The sequence below is a fragment of the Aythya ferina genome (assembly GCF_964211825.1).
Source record: "Aythya ferina genome assembly, chromosome: 2".
NCBI lineage: Eukaryota > Metazoa > Chordata > Aves > Anseriformes > Anatidae > Aythya > Aythya ferina.
The window spans coordinates 125,222,953-125,247,281 of NC_140297.1; the positions used below are offsets into that span (position 1 = coordinate 125,222,953).

The window sequence follows — 24,329 nt, forward strand, 5'->3', positions numbered from 1 at the left end:
CAAAGCTTCTCAGCCTCCAGAGTCACAAACGCTTTCATGATGCTTGAACATCATCAGTACTTACTGACAATGTGTCCTGTAGTCTGGAATGCAAGCTCCACTATACTTTCATCCTGATCTGAGGCAGCCAAATGAAATACTGAAAAAATGTTCTTCCAACCAGAACGAATGTTAGCAGCTTGGGAATTTACCATCTGTGCAATACACCGTACAACCATGTCTCGAATAGTAGGAGACCTGAATTAAGATGATAATAAATAGTAATTGTTTAAACTAAATTACCTAATCAATTAGAAATAGCATAATTCTCCAGCAACTGATTTTACAAAAGCAATTTAAGATTTTAATTGCAAAAGTTGGTGCTTATGGTCCCAAGTGATTGAATTAATTGAATGTTATTACCTGTTTCTCTTCATTATATGTTCAAATGGTCTTAAGAAGTCCTTCTGGAATCGGAAATTAGCAAGTTCTCCTTTTTCTAAGAACTTCATTGATAACTGCCTTAATGAGTCTACTGCAAAAATAGCTACATCTTCATTGGGATTGCAGCCAACCTGACAACACCGGGTAGAAACGCACAGTAAGTTTGCATCAGAATTCTTATGGATTCAGCCCAAGCTGTCTTTACATTTGGTAATAGAAAACTGAGCAGTACTGGAAAATTAAACAGTAGCCAATTCCATAAACCACACTATTAATGTAATTCAATAATCCCGTATCAATTCCAACCACTTTCTACATTTTATATACTAGCATTACAGCTTTCTCAAACAAACCACTTAGGAAGACTTCAACACGCTGATTAAAAATGCTTATCAAGCATTTACCTTAGAAGGAGTCAATTTAGACTTGAACATAAAACAACCCCTTATCCCGAGCTTCATAAAACATCCACACATACAGAACAAAGAATTAAAGGAAACCAGTTCTAGACTCAGATCATGATAAATAACTTTAATGTGTACTCCTGCTTTTGCATTAATTATACTGTGCACCTCTGCCTTCTCACAGGTCTATCCAGCTTTACAATTTGTTTTTTTAAACTACTTATAGAGAAGGACAGAAAAATTGGTATAATTCAGATGCGAACACGCTTTTCCATCAAATCTTTAAATAAAATTTATTTTTATCAATACTTCAAGCAGTGTAATTAACAGAGATACCTTATTAAAATGATCTCCAATAACTTCCCAAATTCTAGACCACTGTAGCCTTATCCGACCCATGTTGTAGTAAGAAATCTCTACTATCTTTTGCAGGCTAAACATTCGAGGGTGAGTAGCAGACAGCAGTTCATCCATAGACACAGCACAAAGCCAGCGAACGAAATCCACTGTTAAATGACCACAGATATTAATATAATATTTTTCCAAGTTTCATCACAAAGCTGTTTTGTAGTTTACAGGGGAAAAAAAGATAAAACCTACCGATAGCATTTCCATCCAACCTTGTAGATCCTGTAAATATTCTGTAAAGTAAAGTTTCTGACATTATTACTATGTCTTTAAAATACATCTATTAAATGTGTATGCAAGATTTTATATCCCAACTAATTTTATTTATTCAAAAATAGCAACTGTGGAAAGAGACTGAACAATGAAAATAAAAGTAGCAATATTTCAGTTACTTCTAATATTTAAAAATAACTCCATGCATGCACTGAGACTGGGGGGTTAGCTGTTATCTGCTGTTACCTGCCCACTGACAGTGACAGATGACTAACATCAACAGCTTTATAAACTATGCAGCCCTGCTCCAGAGAAGACAAACTTTTCCAGAGTACACAATTCCTACTTGCCATGACAAATAGATACTTGAAATACGTCCCATTATGAAGTGCTGAGAAACACTGCAACCCTAAAGAGCTATTATGTGTTTGACATTAAGCCTCCAAGTAGCTTGATACCATTTCACTGCAAGGCAACCTTCATTAAACTGACATTGATCTCGCTGCCTATACTGAAACACAGAAAGCTTGTAAACCTTCAGAATGTACCACTTTGTACTGTGATTGTCAATTTTGACAACCATTTAGAAAATGATACTTTCTGATTTCTCATATGCTGAGATAGCAAGATCCATTAACACCCCAGTCAGATCAGTTCCATCAGCTATAAACAGGGAATTTTTATGATATGTATCAAATCCAGTTAGCATAAATATGATTCACAGAAAAGACGACTAGAATAATAATATGGTAATTTCAGACATCATCTACATATCCTGGAGGAAAGCAAGAAGTCAGTAACTACATTTAGGAGAAAAGCTGTCTGTCAATAATGCTCCCTATACAAAGGTAAAATAAGATTTGCTTTGTGTTACTATATATAAGAAATCGAGATTCACCAGACGGTAGAGCAGTCTTCATTCTGCAGCTTCCCTGTAATAATTTTATAACAGTAAGAGGGCTTCTTGTCTCATCTTTCTGCTTCTTCTTGAAAAAAAAGAACTTCTGCTCCATAAAAAAAAAGGAAAAACCTGACAAAACCTCAAAGCACTTTTATATGGTTATATTTATGTAGTGTTTTGCCAATAATGGTAAACTAATAATTTCCTATTATTTCAGCATGGTATTCAAATACTGTTAGAAAAAAGATGGAAAAAGCAAATTCAACACAGTACCTGTCTACAGCAACAACAACACTCTGGGAGCTAGTTTCACCAATGGATTCCTGAATACTTGCTATTTGCTTCCAATCCACGTTTCCACCAACTACAGTAAACAAAAATTGAAAATGGATGAGTGATAACACAGAAAGGGCAGGGAAAAAAGAGGAAGAGAAGTCATGTCACTATAGTGTCTTTAAATATATTTCAAATTCACAATAATAGCCTACTTTTCTTAATTTCCCATGCATGGATGGGCATCTCAGTGAACTGCTGCATACTTGTAAGTCCTAATTCTCTAGATTCTCTATTTGTGTATAAGTTTGTTAGTCCCATAAAATTGTCCACATTTGGAACTATTATATGAATAGATGCAAGAGGAAAAAAATCAAAAGCATATGAACCACCTTTTTCTCTCCATCTTTAAATGGATCTTTGGTAATTCTGCTACTGGAAAAAAAAAACAACACAGCAGCACACCATATGACAGAGAATACTACACAAAAGTGAACTTTTCACACTTAACGAGCAGCAAGTGAGTAAATCCATCCTGATAGGTTTTCTTTTTAATCATTCATTATGAATGATGAAGGAGAGGGAGAGAGCAGCTCCCAGCAAAACCTCATCTTAAAGGTATGTCTGAAGTACAGCAGCATTATCACTGAACAACAGTGAGGCAAAACTGCAATACAGAAAAAAAACCTTGCAAAACAGAAGTACCAGTTTTGGAAGCTAGAAACTGTAAACCACACCTGGCAAACCTCATGCTAAAATGCTAACTTCACAGTGAGCAAATTTCTGAAATTTCTGCTGACCTCTAAGCTTGTTTCTCCCTACTACCCCCCCCAAAAAAGAGAGTAATCTTGCAATCGTTCTGGGTATTTCTACCTATGCTGCACACAAGTTTTTTCTCTTAGGCAACCTATCAGAAAGATAGGGGAGAACAGAAGGCTCAAAGGAGGCCAGAGATTCTATTCTCAGCTTTGCAGGGACAGGAAAGTTCTTCTGTTTCAGACTGCCTCCCCAAAGTCTGCCACTTAGTCTTGCTGTGCTCCACAGCTGGAGGAGGCTTGAAATGACTGGCTGTCAGATCGAGATAAATTGGCCCATCTGAAGATTTTTTCCAGGACTTTTATGAACTAGCCTTTTCTGTACACACACACGTGTATATATATATATATAAAACCTTACGCTAGTCTTTCAGCAACTTGTAATACTGTTGGATTTGATCAAAGTGTTTCTTTTAAGCACTTGGGCTGCCAGGATCAATTAGTTTGAATATCAGTAATGTGTCAGCTAAGAAACACATCGCCCTGTGTGAGGTTGGAAGGGGGTATTTCCAAGCAGTCAGATAACCCTAACCAATACTGCCAGTTTACGTGAAAATTCATTCCTACTGTAGTGTAGGATTTATGATCAATGCTGTAAAGATGCCACAGACAGCAGATTTCTTTGTTTATATATTTCTATTCCAACATTTCTGAGATCTTTTACGAGGAAACATAGTCAGCCATATAATTCTGCTTCAATAAAAACTGATCCCTCAGATTCTCGTTGTCCAATGAGGATTTCCAGTTACCTAAAAACTATAGTTTGACTAAAACTTTTTCACAGCAGCAGCTTTTATCTTACGACTTTGCAAATAGGAATTAGAGTAGAAAAAGAGCTGAATTTTCCAGTTACAACTCCAAGTAAGATGACATTCCTACTAAAGAAGAAAAGGAATAGATGCTTATTTCTTTACTTTTTCAACACAAATGCATGTGATGTCTTGAATTCTCAAGTAAAGCAGAAAAGGTCTACAGCAGAGAGATAATGCAATGCGATGACTGAATCAGTAATGCAGTAAATTAGCCTTTTTGTTTTGTTTTTAAACACACACCTCTAGTTCAGCAGGAAGAGTGAATGCTGCTGCTTATGTGAGCATGATTTTGTAAGCACATTTCAAAGACAAGGCTTCTGTTTCAGCCTGCAGCTTCACTTACTCTAATTAAACAGCTATTTTCCTGTAAAACGTATGTCTGATCTATGGGCACATACAGGTTCTTCACACAAATACAGGTTTATAGGAAGATTGCTAGAAAGCTGTAGTTTTAAACAATACTTCAGAGTCATCACAGAAAGAAAATTTAAATATCTGCAACGTAGGATTTGTGGAGAAGAGTGGAAAACACTGGAAACAATTGAGAAAGGGGCTCTGTTAGAGCATACTCATTTAGCATATAGTAAATTCCAGTGAGATAGGCATTTTCCTATAAGATTAAAATGATATTATTAAAAGAAGAGAAAATGGTTAAATTTCCATGTGTGCGCTGTAACAAGCATTCCAGAAATTCAATTCAGGCGGAAACATTTTTATGCATCTGGGCACAGGCAATCTTCCTTAGAAATTAAGTTGACAGAAGGAAAGAAAAAAAAAAAAGGTCTTTATGAGCTGGATCTATACCAATGACTAGCAAGTATGATTTAGAGACACCTGACTACAGTTTACATTCTTGAGCTATTAGGACTTAAAATTTTTAAAGGCCAGTCACTTCAGCACAGAGAAACTGCCAATACTTGGAAACAGCAAAGCTGGATGGGTCATCGGGGAGCACTAAACGGGAGGATGCATATTAAAAGGGCAGGGAGAAGCTCAGTATATGAGATGTTGGCAGATGCAATAATTTCCAGGGATAAGGTTTCCCTTCAGCAAATCTTGGCAATGTGAGGTGAGCACATAAAGGCAGGCCAAGGCAGGGCACAGTGGAAAGAATAGGACTGACTGCAGAATAGGAACAACTGTATTAGGAGGACACAAAGCCTGACAAGGAGGACGAGTTAAGGGGTAAGGTCAGAGAAATTGGTAAAATTATCATTACTACTCTTACTAATGGACTACATTTTGGCTCTTGGGCCAGCCTATAAAAGGCACTCGCTCACTACCAAAATAATCAAAAGAAGAAAGAACAGAATTTCAGAATTTAAACTAAGTTGATTTCCCCTCTAGTTTGAATGCTGCATATTTCTCATGAAGGTTCAGAAAAAGATGTTTACCTATACATATTAATTTGCCTGTTTGGTAAAACATTTGGGGCACTGACTCTGCAGTATTATTAAATCTGGTCATACCATCAGGAACACATCCTTACTTGGTCAGTTGTATTTTAACGGAAAAAAATAACATTTTCTTACATTTCACACTCTCCCATCCTAGTGATAATATCTAATAGAGCAAAACAAATATTCCAAATATGTCTATTCAAAGTGTAAGACAAACGTAGACAATTTTAGACTACTTCACAGTTACATCTCTGAACCTCATAGTCACCAGTAATAAAAGCAAAGCACAAACCAGTATGTTCTTGCACAAAGACATTTAAATGAAATACTTCGTATCTGTATTACTTACCCAGTCCCAGCCCCACAAATTCATCTGGTGCCTGATCTTTTGTTCCAGTAAAAGAACCTTCCCTGCCACGCACTGTCCCTGAGATATAACGAGGTTTTACTCCAGTTCCTATTAACTGTGCCAGCTCAAGTTGACTGATGCATTTCAGAATCTAGTCCAGAGAGTAAAGAAGTTGTTTAGCAACAAAAAGTATTTTGAAGCAGTAAAAAACAAAAACCTGAAGGCAGATCTTTATTTATATATTATATATATATTCTAAGTACTCAAGGTTAGACAAATATTCCTGTTCTTCCACCTAAAATGAAAAGTAATTTAAATATTACAGCATTAGCGTCTCATAATTTTATTTCTAAACTGGACACATTTTTCTACTTTAATCAGCTGCATAATGAGTTCATTATTATACATAACCTAAGTACGAAAGTTTATACTTGACAGTTTTCTAAAAAACACTGTATTTATGCACAAGTACATTCAAGATCACAACTCATTTTCTTACAGTTTAAGAACAAATGACTTTTGTACCTCATGCCAGGAATTTCCTAAATAGTTTCCATCTGTATGAGCCACTGTGATGAGAGTTTTAATTGTGTCAATATTCTTCTGCTTCATTTCAGTAATACCAGAGCTCACTGTAAGTAACGTAAATCTTGCTAGTGCTTGGACATACGCATCTCTTTCAAGCTACAAAAGAGAGGGGACAAAGGAAAAAGAAAAGATGAGATTTACCTTGTATTTTCTTGGCTCTTGCTTTTAGTAGAATGTGTAATTTTGGCAACTATATCATTTACCTTTCTCTTCTTATAACTGAATATCTAACGTTTTACAAAACAAAATTCCCTCCTGTTTTTTGTAGTAAGCTGCAGGATAAAGTCAGGCTCCCTCTACTCAGGAACACCAAGTGTAACATGTGTCAGCCTAGAACACATAGTTTGTTCTCAACTTTCTGGGTTTATTTTTCAGAGCCTTTTTTTGGAAAGAGGATGCTGTTTCAGAAGAAACGTAGCTTCTTAGCTAAGCTTTTTCTATTCTTACACTGCACCTGAATCTGCTCTCATAATGCTGCCTTAGCAGATTCTCCCAAGTTTCACGATTTTTGGCAACAGAATCCAAATAATATATCTAAAAAGCACATTTTTCCAATCCCACAGAACTACTCAAAACGTATTTGATTTAACCTACACACTCTGGAGCACCTCAGAAGCTTGTGAGATGACTCACAGCTGTGTGAACAGCAACTGACCTATAATCTAAGCAGATGAAATCGATCAATAGGGTACAAAAGTGAGCGTACCACATACAGGTACCTGAGTTATGAACAGGATATATATATAAACACCAAATGAAAGTCCTCAGGTCTAATATGAACCTATTACAAACACAGAAAGGGGACTACAGTTGAGCTCAAAAGCTAAATTCATTCTCTTGTTATGATCTGAAGGTGATAAAGTGAAAGTCGTAAATCAGAGAAACAAATGACAGCTATGAAATACATTTAACGATTTGGATATTTTAAACTGTTTTGAAATCAAAAATCCTTCAGCACATAATAATATCAAATATAAAATGTTCAAAAAGAAATCAAACCAGAACATCTGTTTCATAGGGAAAACACTAATATCACGACAGTGGGCAACAGTAGAAGAGATGGATTCCCACGGAGCCACATAGCATAGCTGCCACGGTCAACCCCAACTACTATCACAGCACATGCTGGTAAAGGCACAGCACAAGAAGTACAAGCACAATAACAGAAGTTTCATGATAAGAGTACCAGCAAGCAAATAAAATTTGGAGTCTACAAAGCGTGCATGTATCTTCTGAAAATGGGCGATGTTTTCAGTCCTACTGTCCTGCTCTGTTCCATACATATATTACTCCTCTGAACCCTTTTCTAAGCCATCATAAAATAGAAAAACTAAGCAATGCATCCATCAAACAAAATTAAAATAGATAAGGTAAGCAAATTAAGCACATAATTTTGATGCACATCTTGTCCCAGACAATATATCTTGAAGGCAAAACCCAAACTGCGTGACAGTTTAAGACTGAACAGATAAATAATGAAAACAAAATTTCTAGTTGAGATTTTGTTGTAGTCAGAGGTAAGCATGCATAACCTCAACTATACTGTGTGCTTATGGATTTATTTTTTTTTAAACACTAAAAGTGTCCAGCTCCCTCCATCAATTCTCAAGGTACGTAAAGTAATGGTATGTGTTCTGAGACACTGATCTTAACTTTTGTGTGTTTATTCAATGAAACAGAGAAGTTTCCAGCAACAATCAATCACAAGGGAATCATTTACTTCCAACAGCAACAATCCTTAAGTTAGTAGATGTACAGATTTGCCAGACTCCTTCAAACCACCACAGTTATCTGGCTCCTGCAGTCAGACAAAACTTGCATCTCATCAGGACCCTGTGCAATGGAATCAAGTCCTGTACTGCACTGAAGTCATCAACAAACCAGTACTGTTTAAATGGCATCAACAAAACAGAATTGCCATAGAGAACCAGGAAGGAATATCAGTTCTGAATTGAAATACAAAACAAACAAACAAACAAAAAAATAATAAAAAAATTTGAATTTCAACAAATGAGAAGAGTTGCTTTTGGGAACACCAAAAAGTTCAATGAAGTTTGTGCCAAACCAATGGAAGGTGCAACTGCTTCTGGTACATTCTTGGAGCACGGGAATCTTACAGCAAATGTGTCCTTGCCCTCCCCAGCCTGGGCAGACCCCTGCAGGACTGGGAGATAATCTTTGCAGCTGCTGAAAATGATATTTGCACCAGATCCATGTTTGCAATTTAGAAAAGAGAAAAAAAAAGAGGAATGTGAATATCATTGAACAGCTGTAGGCTCCAGGGAAGGCTCTGTTAATCAAATTTTCAAGTCTGTTCAGTTCAGGAAAATAAAGAAGAAAAAATGAAGTGAAGGAAACCTTACATGATCTCAAAATGGAGTTTTTAAGCAGCTGTATCAGAACTCCCTATGCGCCTTACCACATCAGTTATAAAAAATTACCTGATTTGTTGAATTAGAGTACATGAATAGAAGTAAGAGAAGCATTCGCTATCGTATCATAGTTTAACAGTTTTTACTTCAAGTTAATCTTACATGTTGTTTTTTTGTTGTTTTTAAATGTTTTCAATGTAGACAAGAAATAATACAATGTCAAACATGAATTCTGCTTACTCCTTTAGTTATTCCTACAAAGGTTTTTAATTATCCCTACACAGCATGGCAGACTAGCACATCTTTCTGTATTTGAGAACAGTATTTCAAACAGTTCACAGCAATGCTATTTTACTTATGAAACAGCCTAGAAAGACTTATTTAATGTAACGTCACTTAGTAAAAAAAAAAAAAAAAAAAAGCTAAAAAGAAAGTACTCTGACAGAAGAGCAGCCACTGGTAGGGAAACAAAAAAATAAATCAGTATATGGGCATGACAGCACAACAAGCAGGAAAAATGTTACTTTATTTAAAAAGTTCTTGTGAAGTATCACAGAATCACAGAATGATTTGAGTCGGGAGGAACCTTTAAATATCAACTGGTGCAAGAATGCACAGAAGTGAGCAGACTCTAGGTACTGACATGCATAGCTTCAGCAAGAAGGGCTCTTTGAACTACATTAACACTATGCTAGTACATGAAGTATTGTCTCAATTTTAAACTTTTTTTTTTTTACCTGAATGTTGAAAATGCAGGCAATCCTGATAGCACATCGTATACCCTCCAGACAAAGAGATGCAACCTCTGTGTCATCGCAGTCTTGTAGACCCACACTGAATGCAGCTAGGAAAGGTGTCCATGCCAACTGGAACACATGCAAAATGAAAGTTACATTAGCACCTGCAAGCACTTGAAAGGAATAAACATTACTGTTTCAACACCTTGCTGAAGCTTAAATTTAGACCTCAACTCATATAATTAACCTTGAAGTTGCCTTTTGCTCAAGGGAACAGTTAGGAGAGACATCAGACAAAGACCAGAAGTAATATAGATAGACAATCCCCACAAAACCACTCTCCCTGTGTCCAAGCAACCCACAAAACCCCTGAATTTATGTTCGTTAGATGTCTGTTGCAGTTTTGGTATGCCCTAGATAACTTTTATCTGTTCTACAGGAACACTTCACACAGCAAGGAATAGAAATAGAGCCAATAATTATGGCAAGAACCAACATGTTCAATTCCGCAGTGTGTAATACTTTTCATTGTAAAGAAATCTATGTACTTCAGTAAGCCAAATTTGTCCTGGGAACACAGGAAGAGAAAAAGAGACAGGACATGACTCTGATCTCACCACTCTTAAATTTGTCGTCTTCAGCCTCTTTTTGCCTCTAAGCCCACTGCTGCCATTTTCTCCTGCCTTAGGTGGGACTGAAAGTGTATTATACTCAGATAAAAGTTATTGCAGGAGAGACCTCACAGTCTTGTCCTTGGGGCCAAGGCTCCCTCTCCCACATGCAGGAAAAACAAGCAGAAGATGCAAAGGATCCTGACATAACTACATGTGCTTATGGAGAAGAAATCCCAGGGTATACAGAAGGAATTTAAAAATAATTACCAGAAGTCACCCTGGATGCAATACAGAATCGATGGCCAGAGCAGGTAGCAATAGATTGCACACTTTATTTCAAATCAAAACGATGTATCGCAGAGCTTCGGTTTTGTTTAAGCCAGCAATTCCAACAGCACTACCTCAGAAAACTGTTTAAAACTTCATCAGAACATAACCCTAGTAGTGTAATAAAGAATTCAGACAAACTTCTAGATCCAGCACTTAACTTCCTGATGCACATTCCAGAAGTGTGTATTTCTTTTGCTTTTGTCCCTTTTTAAATTTTCATTCCTAATGAAAACAAAACTAATGTGAAATATTGCGAAATTGAAATACTTTCCCCTGTTAAGAACTCTTTAGAGGCCTGTATGATATGCTGTATAACTAGATTTAGGCTGTTATTTATCACAGACTTTTGTCACTGAAGGTGAAAATCGATCTTCTAAAGTATGCATTCAGTTTTGAGGGGTGCTCAGATGGTTACATAAACTACATTTTTTGTTGTTGTTGTTCTGATTTAATTATTTGGCAAATCTATCTCTAAATAAACTATTAATGGTAAGTTTTACTGTAGCATCAGTGGGTGAAGGAGGTATCTATAAATTTAAAATGTTTGTTGAAAACTAAACTAAATAGTCTAAATAAACAATGCAGGATTAGATATACGTAACATCCATAGCTCTCACTTTTGAGAAGACAGTTCTCACTTCAACATATAACACTGTCATCAGTACGTTAGTTTACGAACATCCTAAAGCAAGAGAACTTCTCTTATCACCTTCACAAAACATGTTTAGGGTGTTAATTTACCCACATGCTTCATATTTAGCTCCTTTGAAAGAAAAAATGGATTTTGCGAATGTACTTTTCAGATAGTAAAGGGTAGGAATGTTAGAGAGTAACAGGGCTGGTATTTTAAGGGAAAAAAATAATCTGTGAGTATTACAGATGCCTGTACACAAGTTATTTAATTTCTGCCTTTAAGAAGACAGTAGAGAAATGATGTACAGCATACCTCTGCTAAGTCATCTCTGAAACCAGCGCTTAAACAAGGGCTTCATTGAGTATTATTCTATATGGAGTTATGAATCTACTTTTACTAATATGGTGATACAGAACTTAGAATTTTGCCTCACAGACAACAGTCTTACATGCTCATTCCCTCTTTAGCCAGGACCCAGAGCTCAATCTGACCTCACAGCACACCATTTCAGGGAGCTCCGTGTCTCTTGCAATGGTGATCTTCTGAGAACTCCATGGAGCAGTTCACAAAGGGGTCACACAAACACCACTACTGGCACAAGGGCAGCAAATGAGACCACATGGTGAAAGCAATCTCTTCCAGTGTCCGTTTACCAGAATGAATTAGTTACGCCAAAGATCATACCCAATAGCATTCTCAGACACAGTAAGCTATCGAATGCATTTTATAACTACGAATAGTAAGCATTGGTATGAAAAAGGCATTTGGGTTGCAGATAGCTTTGTACCTACGCAAAGGTGATGACAGGTGTTTAGAATGATACAAATAAAAAAAAGACTCAAACACCACTCAAGTTTAATACAGGTCTAGCTACCTCTCCCTAAACTAGATGACAACCCCTAGACTCCCTGAAACACTCATTTGGAACAGACATTAGACAGAAGCTTATTCTGACAATTGCTACCCCAAAATGCAATGAAGTAATCTCTCTTAGGAGCAGCAGGGGGGACTCAAACAATGAGCCTGAGACTGTTTTGACTACACCTCTATACCTGAAATAAAAATTCTATTATTTCAACTTCTTAATTACTCTTTATACTTATGTTCCCCCGTTGTACTCTTTGTAACTCCCCCATTATTAAACCATAAAGTTTTCTCTATCACCATAGAGCTTCTTAAATCCCAGCGTAAGTGAAACTGCAACAGAAGGCTCAAAGTCCATCCTTTCCTGTTACAAGTTAAATAACTTACAAAATAATCAACACACAGCAGATACAAACCTTTGGTAGTATTTTCCAGAATTCATGTCAGTCAGCATTTTGTATTAAGAAGAAACTAGGTTAAATATCTAAACATGCAGCTCACCTTAAACATGGGTCTCACATGCTCCAGGTGTGTTGCACTGGTAAAAGGTGCCTGGACATGGCTCACTGCCTCCATAAGAGCCTTAGCTGTCTTAGCCATTTGTTCCATTTCCAGATTATACAGCAGTCTTCTCTGTTTTTCACTAGCAACACCTATAAAGACATTTGTTTCCTCTTTACATTTGTGCATCTTTAGCAGCTTCATCTTCAGGAATAACAGAATTTTAAACATTTAAGTGCCATACTTAAACATGGCTTTTTAAAATTCTTTACTTCTGAAATTGCCACACAACCAAAGTATTTCCTTTAGAATATTGACACAATTTAACTTAAGGCAAGCTTATGTATGAAAAGTAACTGAATTTTAATCCTAAATGAAAGCTTAAAGATTTGCTCAAAAAGCATTCCTTCTCTATCACCTCAACTAACAACATAAACATCACACCCACTAAGCTAAATTCACACTGAATCGAAGTTTCATAGCAATCCATCACCACAGAAAACAACAGTAAGCGGACACACTTTTCCTTGGAGAGAACTACTTTATCACTTTTTCATTTCAGTAATGGAACCTCCATCTTAGCAAGAAAGAGGAAATGAAGCCAAATACAAGCAGCTTCTTTAAAATTATAATAAAAACACTAACAGAATGATTATTGAAAATTGGATGGGTACTTTTTTCCAGATGCAACTTTACTGTGAACAACCTGTTCTTAAGACTAACCTAGGACTTGCTTGAAGCATACAAATTTGGCTACACTGGGAAAAAGCCAAGTCTCTTAATAGTCTCCATATAACTAGAATGAGTAACATCTGAATCTCCACATTGCAAAACACAAAAAATTTTGTCTGGTATTTGAGAGAGAAAAACATAAGTAAATTAGGGCCCTGTAAATGAAGCAATGTAAGATTTTTGAAGAAGCCTGCTTATCTGAAGGGAAACACAATGTTTTCTCCGGAAATAGAAGGTACAACTACTGTGTTTGTTTTGCACAATGCCTATCAACAATACTGCTATTCAATGAAGTCCCCATATACACTTCCCTATGTTGCTGGTCAACAGCTAAACCCGTATTTGTATCACCAGTGCACTAAAAACTGCAAATTCAGTAGCACAGGGAAGCGAAAATAAACATCTGCACTTAACACACATTTGAAGGCAGCATCATGCATTTATGCTAAAAGAAAAAGGATATGAAATTAAAAGTTAGGACTAATTTTGAGTTATGCAAGTCACGCTGGTTTCATTCATCTCTCATTTTAAACAGGAAACAGAGTGCCAGCATTAGCTTCAATTACTTACTTTGCTTACTGGATTTTGTAGGTATTGTTAATTCCTTTGTTTCTTTCATTGAAATCTTCTTTCCAGCTATTTCATTATAGATGGCAGACAAATATTCTTCAGGGAGATCTTTACTGTCATTGATACCTCTGTTCATTTTAATATACTGTTCTTTTGTCATCTTATTCTTAACCTGAAACCCAGAAGGAATCTATTAATATGAACATGAGGCATGTTCATTGCAGTTAAAATGCTGCCTACAAAGCAGCCAAACAGACGAGTAGTTACCATGAAGGATGAACCTGCTGACTCTCAAAAGAAATTTTTATGCAAGACTACACCGACAAATCTACAAAATCAGCCATGGACATGTGGGCATTACAACACTCACAAATATTCAAGTAGGATCTGCAGATTTATTAGCCATATGTTAAAAAAAAATATTTGTTTTGTCATAGACCAGGCAATTTTAAATATAATTCCTGAGTTCACTACTTTTTCCAGATTTATTTGTTTTTAAATAAATGATGGCTAATTACTACAAGTTTGAAAGTTATGTGCTGCAAAATTGAGATTTATTGAAATATGTCTGCATTATTTCTTCAAACTGTCTGAAATAAGGAGCAGATCTGTGTTAAAATCAATAGGTAAGCAATTATGTAAGTCCTGCCCTTTGATTGTAGGCTAGAACACTACTTTGAGTGTTGTGTTCAACACAGGGTAGGCAATCAATACCTTATAGCAAGGACTAGCCAAAACAACTTAATCCCAGTATCCATGGAAAAGAATACTGTTATTTAACAGGTGTACAAACTTAAGCTACCACATTTCTTACATGCATACTGGTGTTAAATTGAACGTCAAGCTTTTACAACCACACTGTCACAAAGCCTGAAAGTTAGACATCCATAGAGTAGACAAATATTCTTCTAGCAACATACCTGTGGACTGTGAAGATCTGTTGTCAACATGATGATTGAGTAAGCTAAGACATATGCAGTATCTGCACTAGCAAAAAGAGTTTGCCTGAGTTGAGGAAAGAAAAATAACATCAAGTTTAACATATTACAAATTTTACTTATTATTCAGCTTTCTGAAATTCTTTAGATAAAGTATGGCTTACCCTTGGTTACATTCTAAGTATCTAGCAGCAAATTTCTCCATTAGGCGATCAATTTTTTGAGCCTCTCCTGGAAGACGAAATCCCTCTAGAAACATGCGTAGAGCTGAAACAAAATCCTTTCCTGAGAAGTCGTGTTGGTCTACATATGCATACATGACTTCTTTGTTAAATTTATCATTGTCTCCCAGGAACTCCCCAACCTGAGTCTAAAATAAGAATAGAAAAGACAAACTAGCACATTTGCTCTGGGAAAAAGAAAAGCAAGTTAAGTGCACACTGATACTGCCCATGCGTCACAAAAAGAGAGGCTCATACATAGTTAATGAAGACACACTGCTGCTTCTCCTCTACTCTCCAAAGTGAAGTATTTTGTCCACATATTCCAATGGTCTCTTACATGCTCTATATGCCTGCTTTTCTCCTCTGATTTTATTCATGTACAATTTGACTCTATTAGATACATTCCACACGTGCAAAGGACAGTTGGTATTAACAGTGAGTGTTCAGTTCCCTGCTGTAGTGCTCTTTGTAGTTAGGAAACTTACTCTAGGAATGAAAACTACTGAGCTACAGTACAAACCTCAAAAACCAGCAGGTGATGCCTAAATATATGCAGCTGGTACAAATACAGCCCACTAATCACTCTCAATGCAACACAACACACGGAAAAATACCTAACGTTCAGATAAAGGTGGCTATGTATGTAAACTGAGATTAAAATTTTGTTTTGATGGCTGATTCTAAATTTTAATATGGAGATTTGTGACTGCAGCCACAGCTACAATGCTATCCATAAGCTATATGCAAGCCTTTCCCTGGAAAAAATAAAAAGGGTGGCTAGTAAGCATAATGGCATACACTGCTGTTTCAGAAAGCTGTGTCTTTCATGACAATACCAACGTAAGATATTCCCACCCTCTTCTGCCAGACACTGCAGGACCCCCCCCAAACCCAGCAACAGCTTTTAGCTGTAAATCATATCAAAGAATGAAACTAGATTAAGTAACTTCCCACTGGGAGGCAGCAAAAACGCTTTTCATGTTGTAGTGCCACATTACTTTTTAGCTGCCTATTAACTGCAGTTAATTCTAGCAGACCCTTTCTGGACTAAAGTAAATACAGTTTAGTAAACTGCTCCTAGCAACACTAGCAAGTCTCGAGTCAGCTCAAGTAGGTCAGTCTTTTCCTTTACACCCTGCTGAACTGCAGGATGCTTATACTACAGGGTACAGCTCTCTCACATATTCTGTTTTAAATTCCTTGACTTCCCAAATTATCAAAGAGAGAAAAGTTTCCTTTTTTTCTCATTGTACAAGAATGCTATATGTTTTAAAACACTCGTGATTTGCAATTAAAATAAAAACATCACCATGAGCAAAAAAAAAAAAAATCAGGAAAACAATTTTCTTACTGAATCTAATCTCTCCTCTTGATGTAAGAACTGAGCAATATCTTCAGGGGTAGTGCCAAGCATTCCTTGTTCTTGCAGGTACTGAATCCCCCTCTTTGGTTTCTTATTGAATCTGTACAATCAAGACCAGGAAAGAATAAGAGTTAGCCCTTTTATGTATGTGCACAAAACCTTACTTGCTTAATCAAAGAAGATTCAAGAGTTTTGGCTGAGATATCAAAAATCTGTATATTAAGTATTTTTCCTTTATCAAGCTATGCATTAGATAGGAATAAGCTACTCCCTTCTGCGATTATTGCCTTCATAATTTTTTATTTTTTTTTGTCTGCAAACAGCCACCTCTTTCTCTTTCCTACACAGCTGCCAGCATGGCATCCAAGCAGGTCTGAGTAAAGACAGCTAAACACTATCATTTGCTTTGGGACACAGTTTCTGCTCTTCTCTGATCTAATCAAAACCAACTAGAATTCCACGTCTATTGTACATCCCTGAACCATGTATGTGTGTATACATATATATGTAGATACGTTAAATATATACACATATACACACAGAGACAAAAAATAGATAGATAAATATATAATAAATTGCACATTTTAAAGTGTTCTCTCTGTGAAGAAAAAAAATACTCCACAAACCCAGCAAATCCGTAGTTTGGAAACGAATAATTATGCTTCATTGTTTTTTGTTTTAATCTCAATGAATCACTCTAGAAATCCATGAGTTAAGGTTGGACTAGGTGATCTTAGAGGTCTTTTCCAACCTAAATGAATCTATGAAAGAGGTGCCTGTAAGAATGAAAATGCACTAGACAAGGAACTGAAATAAAACTGAAGCCCTGAAGGACTAAGGCATGTTTGTTCAAGGTCTGAAAACTCCACTACAGAAAACTTATTTTTGAGTGATTGACCTCACTGAGGTGAGGTGACTAGGCTGAAATCACATGGAAGTTTCATCTCAGAATCCACTGAGAAATTATACCATCCTACAGTTCAAATTATGAAAAGTTAATGAATTAGGAGAGAGCAGTATCTTAAACTATAGGCACTTCCATCAGTAATGTGCACAGTAAAATAGGTAGTATTCAATTGATCGCATGAGTTCAATGTTCTTTTTATCCAAATACAAAAGTCTTATTTTTAGACAAGCAGGTCTGGAGAAAAAAGAACAAACATTCAGAGTACTCATCTTCTAGCTGTGAGGAATTAGGTTAACACAAAACACTGTTGACAGGCTCCAAAGGGGACACCATTCAGCACTCTTTCACCAGAGGAAGTGCTGTTACATCCAGAGTTTTTTTCCTAACACAAGATGAGTATCTATGAGGAGAAGGAAGAAAAACCCAGGAATCTTCATAGCTCCAAAAGAATCCACCCTCCCATGGGTGATAAAAGGGCACTCACAAGTCAATTCCTTGTTCAATTATTTCCTTTTGTTGCTTTAGGACCTCAAACTGCTCTGGGTTGTCAGTGCCAGACATCTGTGTGCTGTAACTGCCAATTCCTGATGAAGTAGTAGAATCCAAGGAATTTAAGCTTCCATATCTGTTAATTGTCTCAGGGTGTTTGGTTTCATTGCTGTCTTGTTCTGTGGGTTTTTCCTGGCCTATAAATTGGAAAGGATTACATAGATACAAAATACATACAGAGAAAAGAAATTAAGATCACAGGTTACTCTTCAATTATTTTTGAAATGCTCTCCAAAGGCTTCTGAAAGTTACTAGTTATCTTCAATGACCTGTTCATCTTTTATATAAATATTCTGGTTTTGTTTTGGTTGGGGAAACAACCAAAAAATCACTACAATATATCAAGGAGGATTCTTTCAGTACATCATGTATCTGAAATGTAAGCCATTGTCCTGGTTTCAGTTAGCACAGAATTAATTTTCTTCCTAGTAGCTGGTGGAATGCTGTGTTTTGGCTTAGAATGAGAAGAGTGCTGATAACACCCCGATGCTTTAATTGTTGCAGAGCAGTGCTTATACTAAGCCAAGGACATCTCAGCCTTTGCTCTGTCCTGCCAACGGGCAGGCTGGGGGGTGCAGTAAGAGCTGGGAGGGGACAGACCCAGGACAGGTGACCCAAACTAGCCAAAGGGGTATTCCATACCATCTGACGTCATGCTAAACAATATATAGGGGTGGCTAGCCGGGGGGAGGGGGCCGGACTGCTCGGGGTTAGGCTGGGCATCGGTCAGCGGGTGGTGAGCAATTGCATTGTGCATCACTTGTTTGTACATACTATTATTACTTTCGTATTATCACCATTGTATCAGCATTATTATTATTGTTATTATTATTTTGTTATTTTTTTTTTCCTGTCTTATTAAACTGTCTTTATCTCAACTCACGGGCTTCACTTTCCATTTCTCTCCCCCGTCCCAGAGAGGGAGGGGGGAGGGTGAGCGAACGGCTGCGTGGTGTTTAGCTGCCGGTCGGGTTAAACCACGACAGCCATAAATTGCAGCTATAGTTTGTAAGCGCTTGGGAAAAAATCAGAACTTAAGAAATCTAGTTACAGATCTTTTTATTGTCAAGGCCTCTGTTACTTTTGACATGAAGCAAACCACACGAGAAGGTTCTGAAACTGAGAACCTAAAAGTGTTTATAATCACATCAGCCAAGTATCTGGGGCCCTCATTCAGTTCAATGATAGCAGTGCTAACCATGTCTAAATTTCAACTTCCATTTTAAATTGGTAATTCAGGTACCAACTTTAAACCCTTAATCTGAAAATTCTGGTATAACTTTAAGACTTTTAATCTGAGGTCAGACAGAAACAAGATTAAAGCAAGTAACGATTTAGTTACTTCACTGCTTGCAACATTGATTTTTTTTTATCTATTAATGCATAGCTATAGAATTTCCACTCCCCATCCGGGTTGCTTTAGTAGTAATTTAATCAATAAGAAATTAGAAGTGCTTCAAAGTACATTTTATAGTCCCTTTAAAGTTAGAAATGTGTGAAATAACAGCATTTAGTCATTTTCAATGCAGTAGCATTCCAGGGATTCAGACAATTAAGAAAAACAACTTGTTCAAATGACAACAACCAAAAAATGTGTACTGTATACTACCCCAAAAATATACAAATATTGTGCCTCCCCTCTCCCCCTCCCCCCCAAGGGGTTTTACCAATCTAGAAACTAAAAATATCAAAATACTGGAGAAATGCACTAAGTTCCTGCAACATCTCATTACTAAAACCATAAGAAGGGCATCTCATGTCTTACCAAGTGTTGTCTGAGAATTGGGATTTACGTACTGATCCTTACTCCATTCCACCATGCACTTCAGGATCGATACTAAGCATTCCAATCCTTTCTTTCTCAAGCTTAATTCCTAGAATAGATTTCAAAAGAAATACATTAGAAGAGTTTAGCCCTAATTTACCATTCCAAGGAACATGCAATTTCATAAAGTTTGGCAGAATTTCTTTTACCTGAACATTGGACATGCCAAGCTCTTGGCTACCCCTTCCTTGAGCAATCTTCGACAGGTCATTAACCAGCCTTTCAAATATGTTTGCAGCATTCAAATCACAATCATAGTTCACGTAGATGTCCACTACACTCTGGGCATCTACAAAAAAAGTGACATTGTCAACCTTGGAACAAAAACTACGTAGCTCGTTGAAAGGCAAGTACAATTTTGTTCTTCAGCATAAAAATGTAAAAACCAGAGCCAAGCAGTCCTTAGTACCTGCACATATCCGTGTCAGAGTTTGTATAACCATCCATTTATGATCAAATGAGCTAGTAGAGGTTTCCAAGATATACAGGAAAATTTCTTTGAAGAATACCTATGAAATATTTCAGGAAGAGGGAAAAAAAATAAAATCTATTACAAACATCGTAATGAAATTTGACAGCTAACATTCTGATGCATGTAGTTGTGAAAGCATACAGATAATATGGAAGAAGCATTCTAGAAGGACAGGAGAGAGGGGTAAAAACTGAAAGGTGGAAAAACAACTTATGTCTGACATGCTGAAATTAGGACTTCGCTACTTACATACCAGTGCTGTGAAATCATTAATGTCAATTTAGTCTAACAAGAATTCTACGCTGCTCTCAGAGTTCAGTATCATTTGAGGTTTGGAAAGAAGAGATTATTACCTTACCACAAAAGACCTTCCCTACAAGATGATGATATGGCACAGATGTAATAAACAGCAAATCATGCCAATTTAAAGTATCAGTATCATTAGAATGGGAAACATCTTGACACAGAATAAGCACTCTATAGTATCACACTGTTCTAAGATGAGGACTGGTCAGGCACAGCATAAAAAACGCAGCACATCCATTAATAGGATGACCATCTTCCAAAACTGACAGTAGTTTTCTCTGAAATTGCTTCAGTGCAGATGCTTTTATTCAGAACAGTGACTATTTTACCCTCCCTTAATTGAGTGTATCCCTCATGAGATACACTAGTATTATACCCTGCATATTTCAGCTGAGCATGCTTAGCAGCTACAGCAGGCTTTTTTCTCTTGCTTCTTCCCTAAGCGGCGGCAACAGCTGTGAGAGCATATGAACCCAAAATGTGAACTGCTCGATGGTGTTGCATCACCATCCCACGCAGCGTTACATCACTGCTCTGCACCCCTGAGCGCTCACCTCTCCGCAGCCAGTTGTGGCTACCAAATCTATCAGCGGGTTTCTTCCAGAATGGTGCCAACAGCCCCAGGCCTTCAAGCTCCTGTTCTCTGAGAGCAGCACGCAAACATCCAAATACATAACTACCCCTGCTTTTAATATTAGATATTCCCTCATATGACAGTTTTGTGTATGTGTATGTGTTTTATACAGAGATTTCATGCTATTGGATAGGTAGAGATAAGTACAAGGCTAATTTTGCCTTGTCACATGTTTGGGGAAAACTGGCAGCATTGATTTTCAAACATCCTTGATGGTACAGATATCGCCCCAAGCAAAATTCACTAGCAAAATTTACATTTTGTTGGCCTCCTTGGAGGAAAAGCATGAATACACTGCAATCCCAGTTACTTTTTTAGTAAGGATCCCTACAAAACACAAGGAGTTCAACACATAACATACCAAAGACTAATTTAAGTGGAATATAATTTCAAGAGCTTAAAAACACTCAGAGTACTGATTTTAGCCACAACTTTGTAAATTCAACAGAGGAAGACAAAATTTTAATAAAGATCATGCTAAAGGCAATCCTTAGTTACATTTTTATTTATTTGTTTTTAAGACAGTAATGCTATATACACTGTAGAATCAGGAAGACTATTTTTCTTTCAGAGAGTTTAAAAAAAAAAACACTGATGAAGCAGAGAAACATTTCAAGTATAAAAACTAAGCCCAAATCTTTAAGCTACAATTAACTGCATGGGCTGCATACTATGGTGACACTTTAAATCCCTATGCTTCTTATACAAGACTTCTTGCTTTTGGTATCATCTTTGGACAAGAGTATCTTGGGATGAACAATTTCTCCAAGCAGTACTAATTACGTATATTTAACTATTTAAAAATAGTATGTAGCACTTATTGCAAATAATGTTGAGTCGACACTTTATTTCTAGCATATCATGAAATTAAACCAGAAAAGAGCTCATTATTTAGTTTGGTCAACTGAAAATAGAGAAGTGATAGCTTATTTACTGTTGCTGAAAAATGGTAAGCACAGTCAAGTGACACCTGAAATTCATTGATATGATACCTATGACTGGATTTGCATGAAAACCTTTAAGCATAAAAGTGGGGGGAAGGAAAAGTGTGTCAGAGTTAGCCCATACATTACTGCAAATATAACCAGTGGCCCATTTAAGAAATACAGTTACAAAATAATTCAGGTAAGACCCGCTATTTTAACTGTCAGAGGACAGCATTAGCTGAAAACTTATGTCAAAAGACCACGTGAGGGTCACTTGCAACAGAATCTGAAATTACATTTTAAAATATGCCAAGAATTTCTTAAACAGATGAAGAATACTGCCTCAATCCCAAAATATATAGATTTTGCATATTGTAAATCAGAGCATATGGCTCTCCTTACAGCTCCAAGACAAAAACTGAATGTGAAGATATCTACTTGTCTACCCACATCTTCCGAATAACCTTTAGGATCAGCAGCTGAAAGAAGAGGAATTCTTTATTCACAACCAGGAAAAAGAATAAGTTTCTTGGAACTGCTGTCCCCTGTACTTTGTAATAGATAAGTACCATCAAACTTATGAAAATTAGGTTCTTCCTCTGAAGCTACCATGACACCAACTCATACACTGACATCCACAGAAGAAGAAATCCCTGAAATCAAGGTCCTGTAACAAAAACATTATTGACATTCCCAACATCATTTCACACTTCACTTCCACACTTATGAGGCAATCTGTAAATCAAAGCACATTTTGTACAGTAAAAATTATTAATTTATGTAAATGTCTACTATTAAGTGATGAAATAGCCTACTTCGTTTTAGAGACTTCATTTTATGTTTAAGTTAAAATATGATGGATTTTATTTCCTTTGAACAACCCTCCCTACGAAAGTTTCCTATCACTTTCCACTTCACCAATGAACTTGTCACTGCCTCAAGTGTCACTTCTGATGTTACAGAGCAAATCTTATTTAATCTGTAAGTATATCAAGGGAAATGCTGCTGGTTTACTCAAACGGGGTTTCAAGGGCATTTCACCCGTTACCACTGGATGAGAAAGAGCTTCTGTGCATGGGTAGATCTGGCAAACCTTATGCAAAAGCTGAGATTCAGGAAGAAAAACAAATTTCTCTGAGCAAGACATATCAATATAGACTTAACACCCCTCCCTCCCCTTTAAAATTAGAAAGTCATGTAACATACCTCGATCTGCATCTTTAGATGAGTCTTGAAGTTTGAGAGGAGGGTAAGAAATATGGAAAGTGAAAGTTCAAAAACTTCTGGAACTGATGAGACTCCATTTTTTGACAGTGCAACACAAAGATACTGCTTAATAGCATTAATGAACATCTCATTTGTCCTGAAGACAGGTCCTGCATTTTGCAGAATGGACAGAAGCAACTGCAATGAAAGAATCTTTGATCGCAGTTCATGAGATCTGGAATGAAACAATACAGCATGTGTCAGCCCAAGGTAAGTCATAAAACAAACAAACAAACAAACATTCTTTTGAGAAATCAATACTCCACAGTGACTTTTTATGTGGAACACTCATGCAATAATCACAAATTTGAAAAAAATATGGTATAGAAAGAGTCATGAAAAGATGATTTTTTCTGTTAGACTAGTCACCCTTCAGCCAAGAGGGTGGGCAAGAATAACCTTTACCAGTTACTGTTTCCTACCACTACTACCAATCCTCTCTTCTATAACACAGCACACCTCTTAACAGTGGCAAGAGCAAGCAATGCTGTCCTTTCTTAGTCAAAGGATGAATGGAGTACTTTTTTTCCCTCCCTTTTAATAGTTTGGAAGATCCATACTTATATACTTCCAAGTTTGGAAGTATATAACATCCATCCTATCTACAGAATCCTGAGTACTGAAAGGTGAGAAGTGACTTTAGAAATTCATTCTCCTTCTCTATTTTCACCAGCATGGGAAGAGAGCTGAAGGACAACAAAGACAACAGCTGTAACTGCCTGACCTACTTCCTCCCAGCACTGACATCTCTTTCCTCTAACTGTGGTATTTTACATTATGTATCAGTCATTGGCCCCATCCCACTCCAAGAGCAGCTAGGATGCATTACGTGCCTATTTTAAGTGTGGCATTAGCAAAATCAGGCAACTGTAGTGTAGTCAAGAGCTCCACGGTAACACCATGCTTCATTGCAGACTGAAAAAAAGCTAGATTTCGTGTCAGAACAGAGCTACTATTTATGGTAAAAACAACAAAAACG

The 24,329-nt window shown here is 36.8% G+C and overlaps 1 protein-coding gene across 2 annotated transcripts in view; it reads right to left on the bottom strand.

Annotated features, from left to right (window-relative positions):
- The window catches only part of ARFGEF1 (ARF guanine nucleotide exchange factor 1), a 93,050-nt gene that overhangs the window by 17,200 nt on the left and 51,521 nt on the right, over positions 1-24,329 (bottom strand). For both annotated transcript variants that reach the window (XM_084510220.1, XM_084510221.1), the window contains exons 10-27: positions 23,291-23,525; positions 20,156-20,255; positions 19,896-20,035; positions 19,687-19,795; positions 17,857-18,058; positions 16,454-16,565; positions 15,043-15,248; positions 14,861-14,945; positions 13,941-14,112; positions 12,639-12,790; positions 9,696-9,824; positions 6,524-6,682; positions 5,999-6,149; positions 2,623-2,713; positions 1,428-1,468; positions 1,164-1,333; positions 403-554; positions 65-237 (exon numbers count right to left, since the gene is read on the bottom strand). In XM_084510220.1, the coding sequence (XP_084366346.1) occupies positions 65-237; positions 403-554; positions 1,164-1,333; positions 1,428-1,468; positions 2,623-2,713; positions 5,999-6,149; positions 6,524-6,682; positions 9,696-9,824; positions 12,639-12,790; positions 13,941-14,112; positions 14,861-14,945; positions 15,043-15,248; positions 16,454-16,565; positions 17,857-18,058; positions 19,687-19,795; positions 19,896-20,035; positions 20,156-20,255; positions 23,291-23,525 (2,579 nt within the window). The remainder of the gene's footprint in view (positions 1-64; positions 238-402; positions 555-1,163; positions 1,334-1,427; positions 1,469-2,622; positions 2,714-5,998; positions 6,150-6,523; positions 6,683-9,695; positions 9,825-12,638; positions 12,791-13,940; positions 14,113-14,860; positions 14,946-15,042; positions 15,249-16,453; positions 16,566-17,856; positions 18,059-19,686; positions 19,796-19,895; positions 20,036-20,155; positions 20,256-23,290; positions 23,526-24,329) is intronic.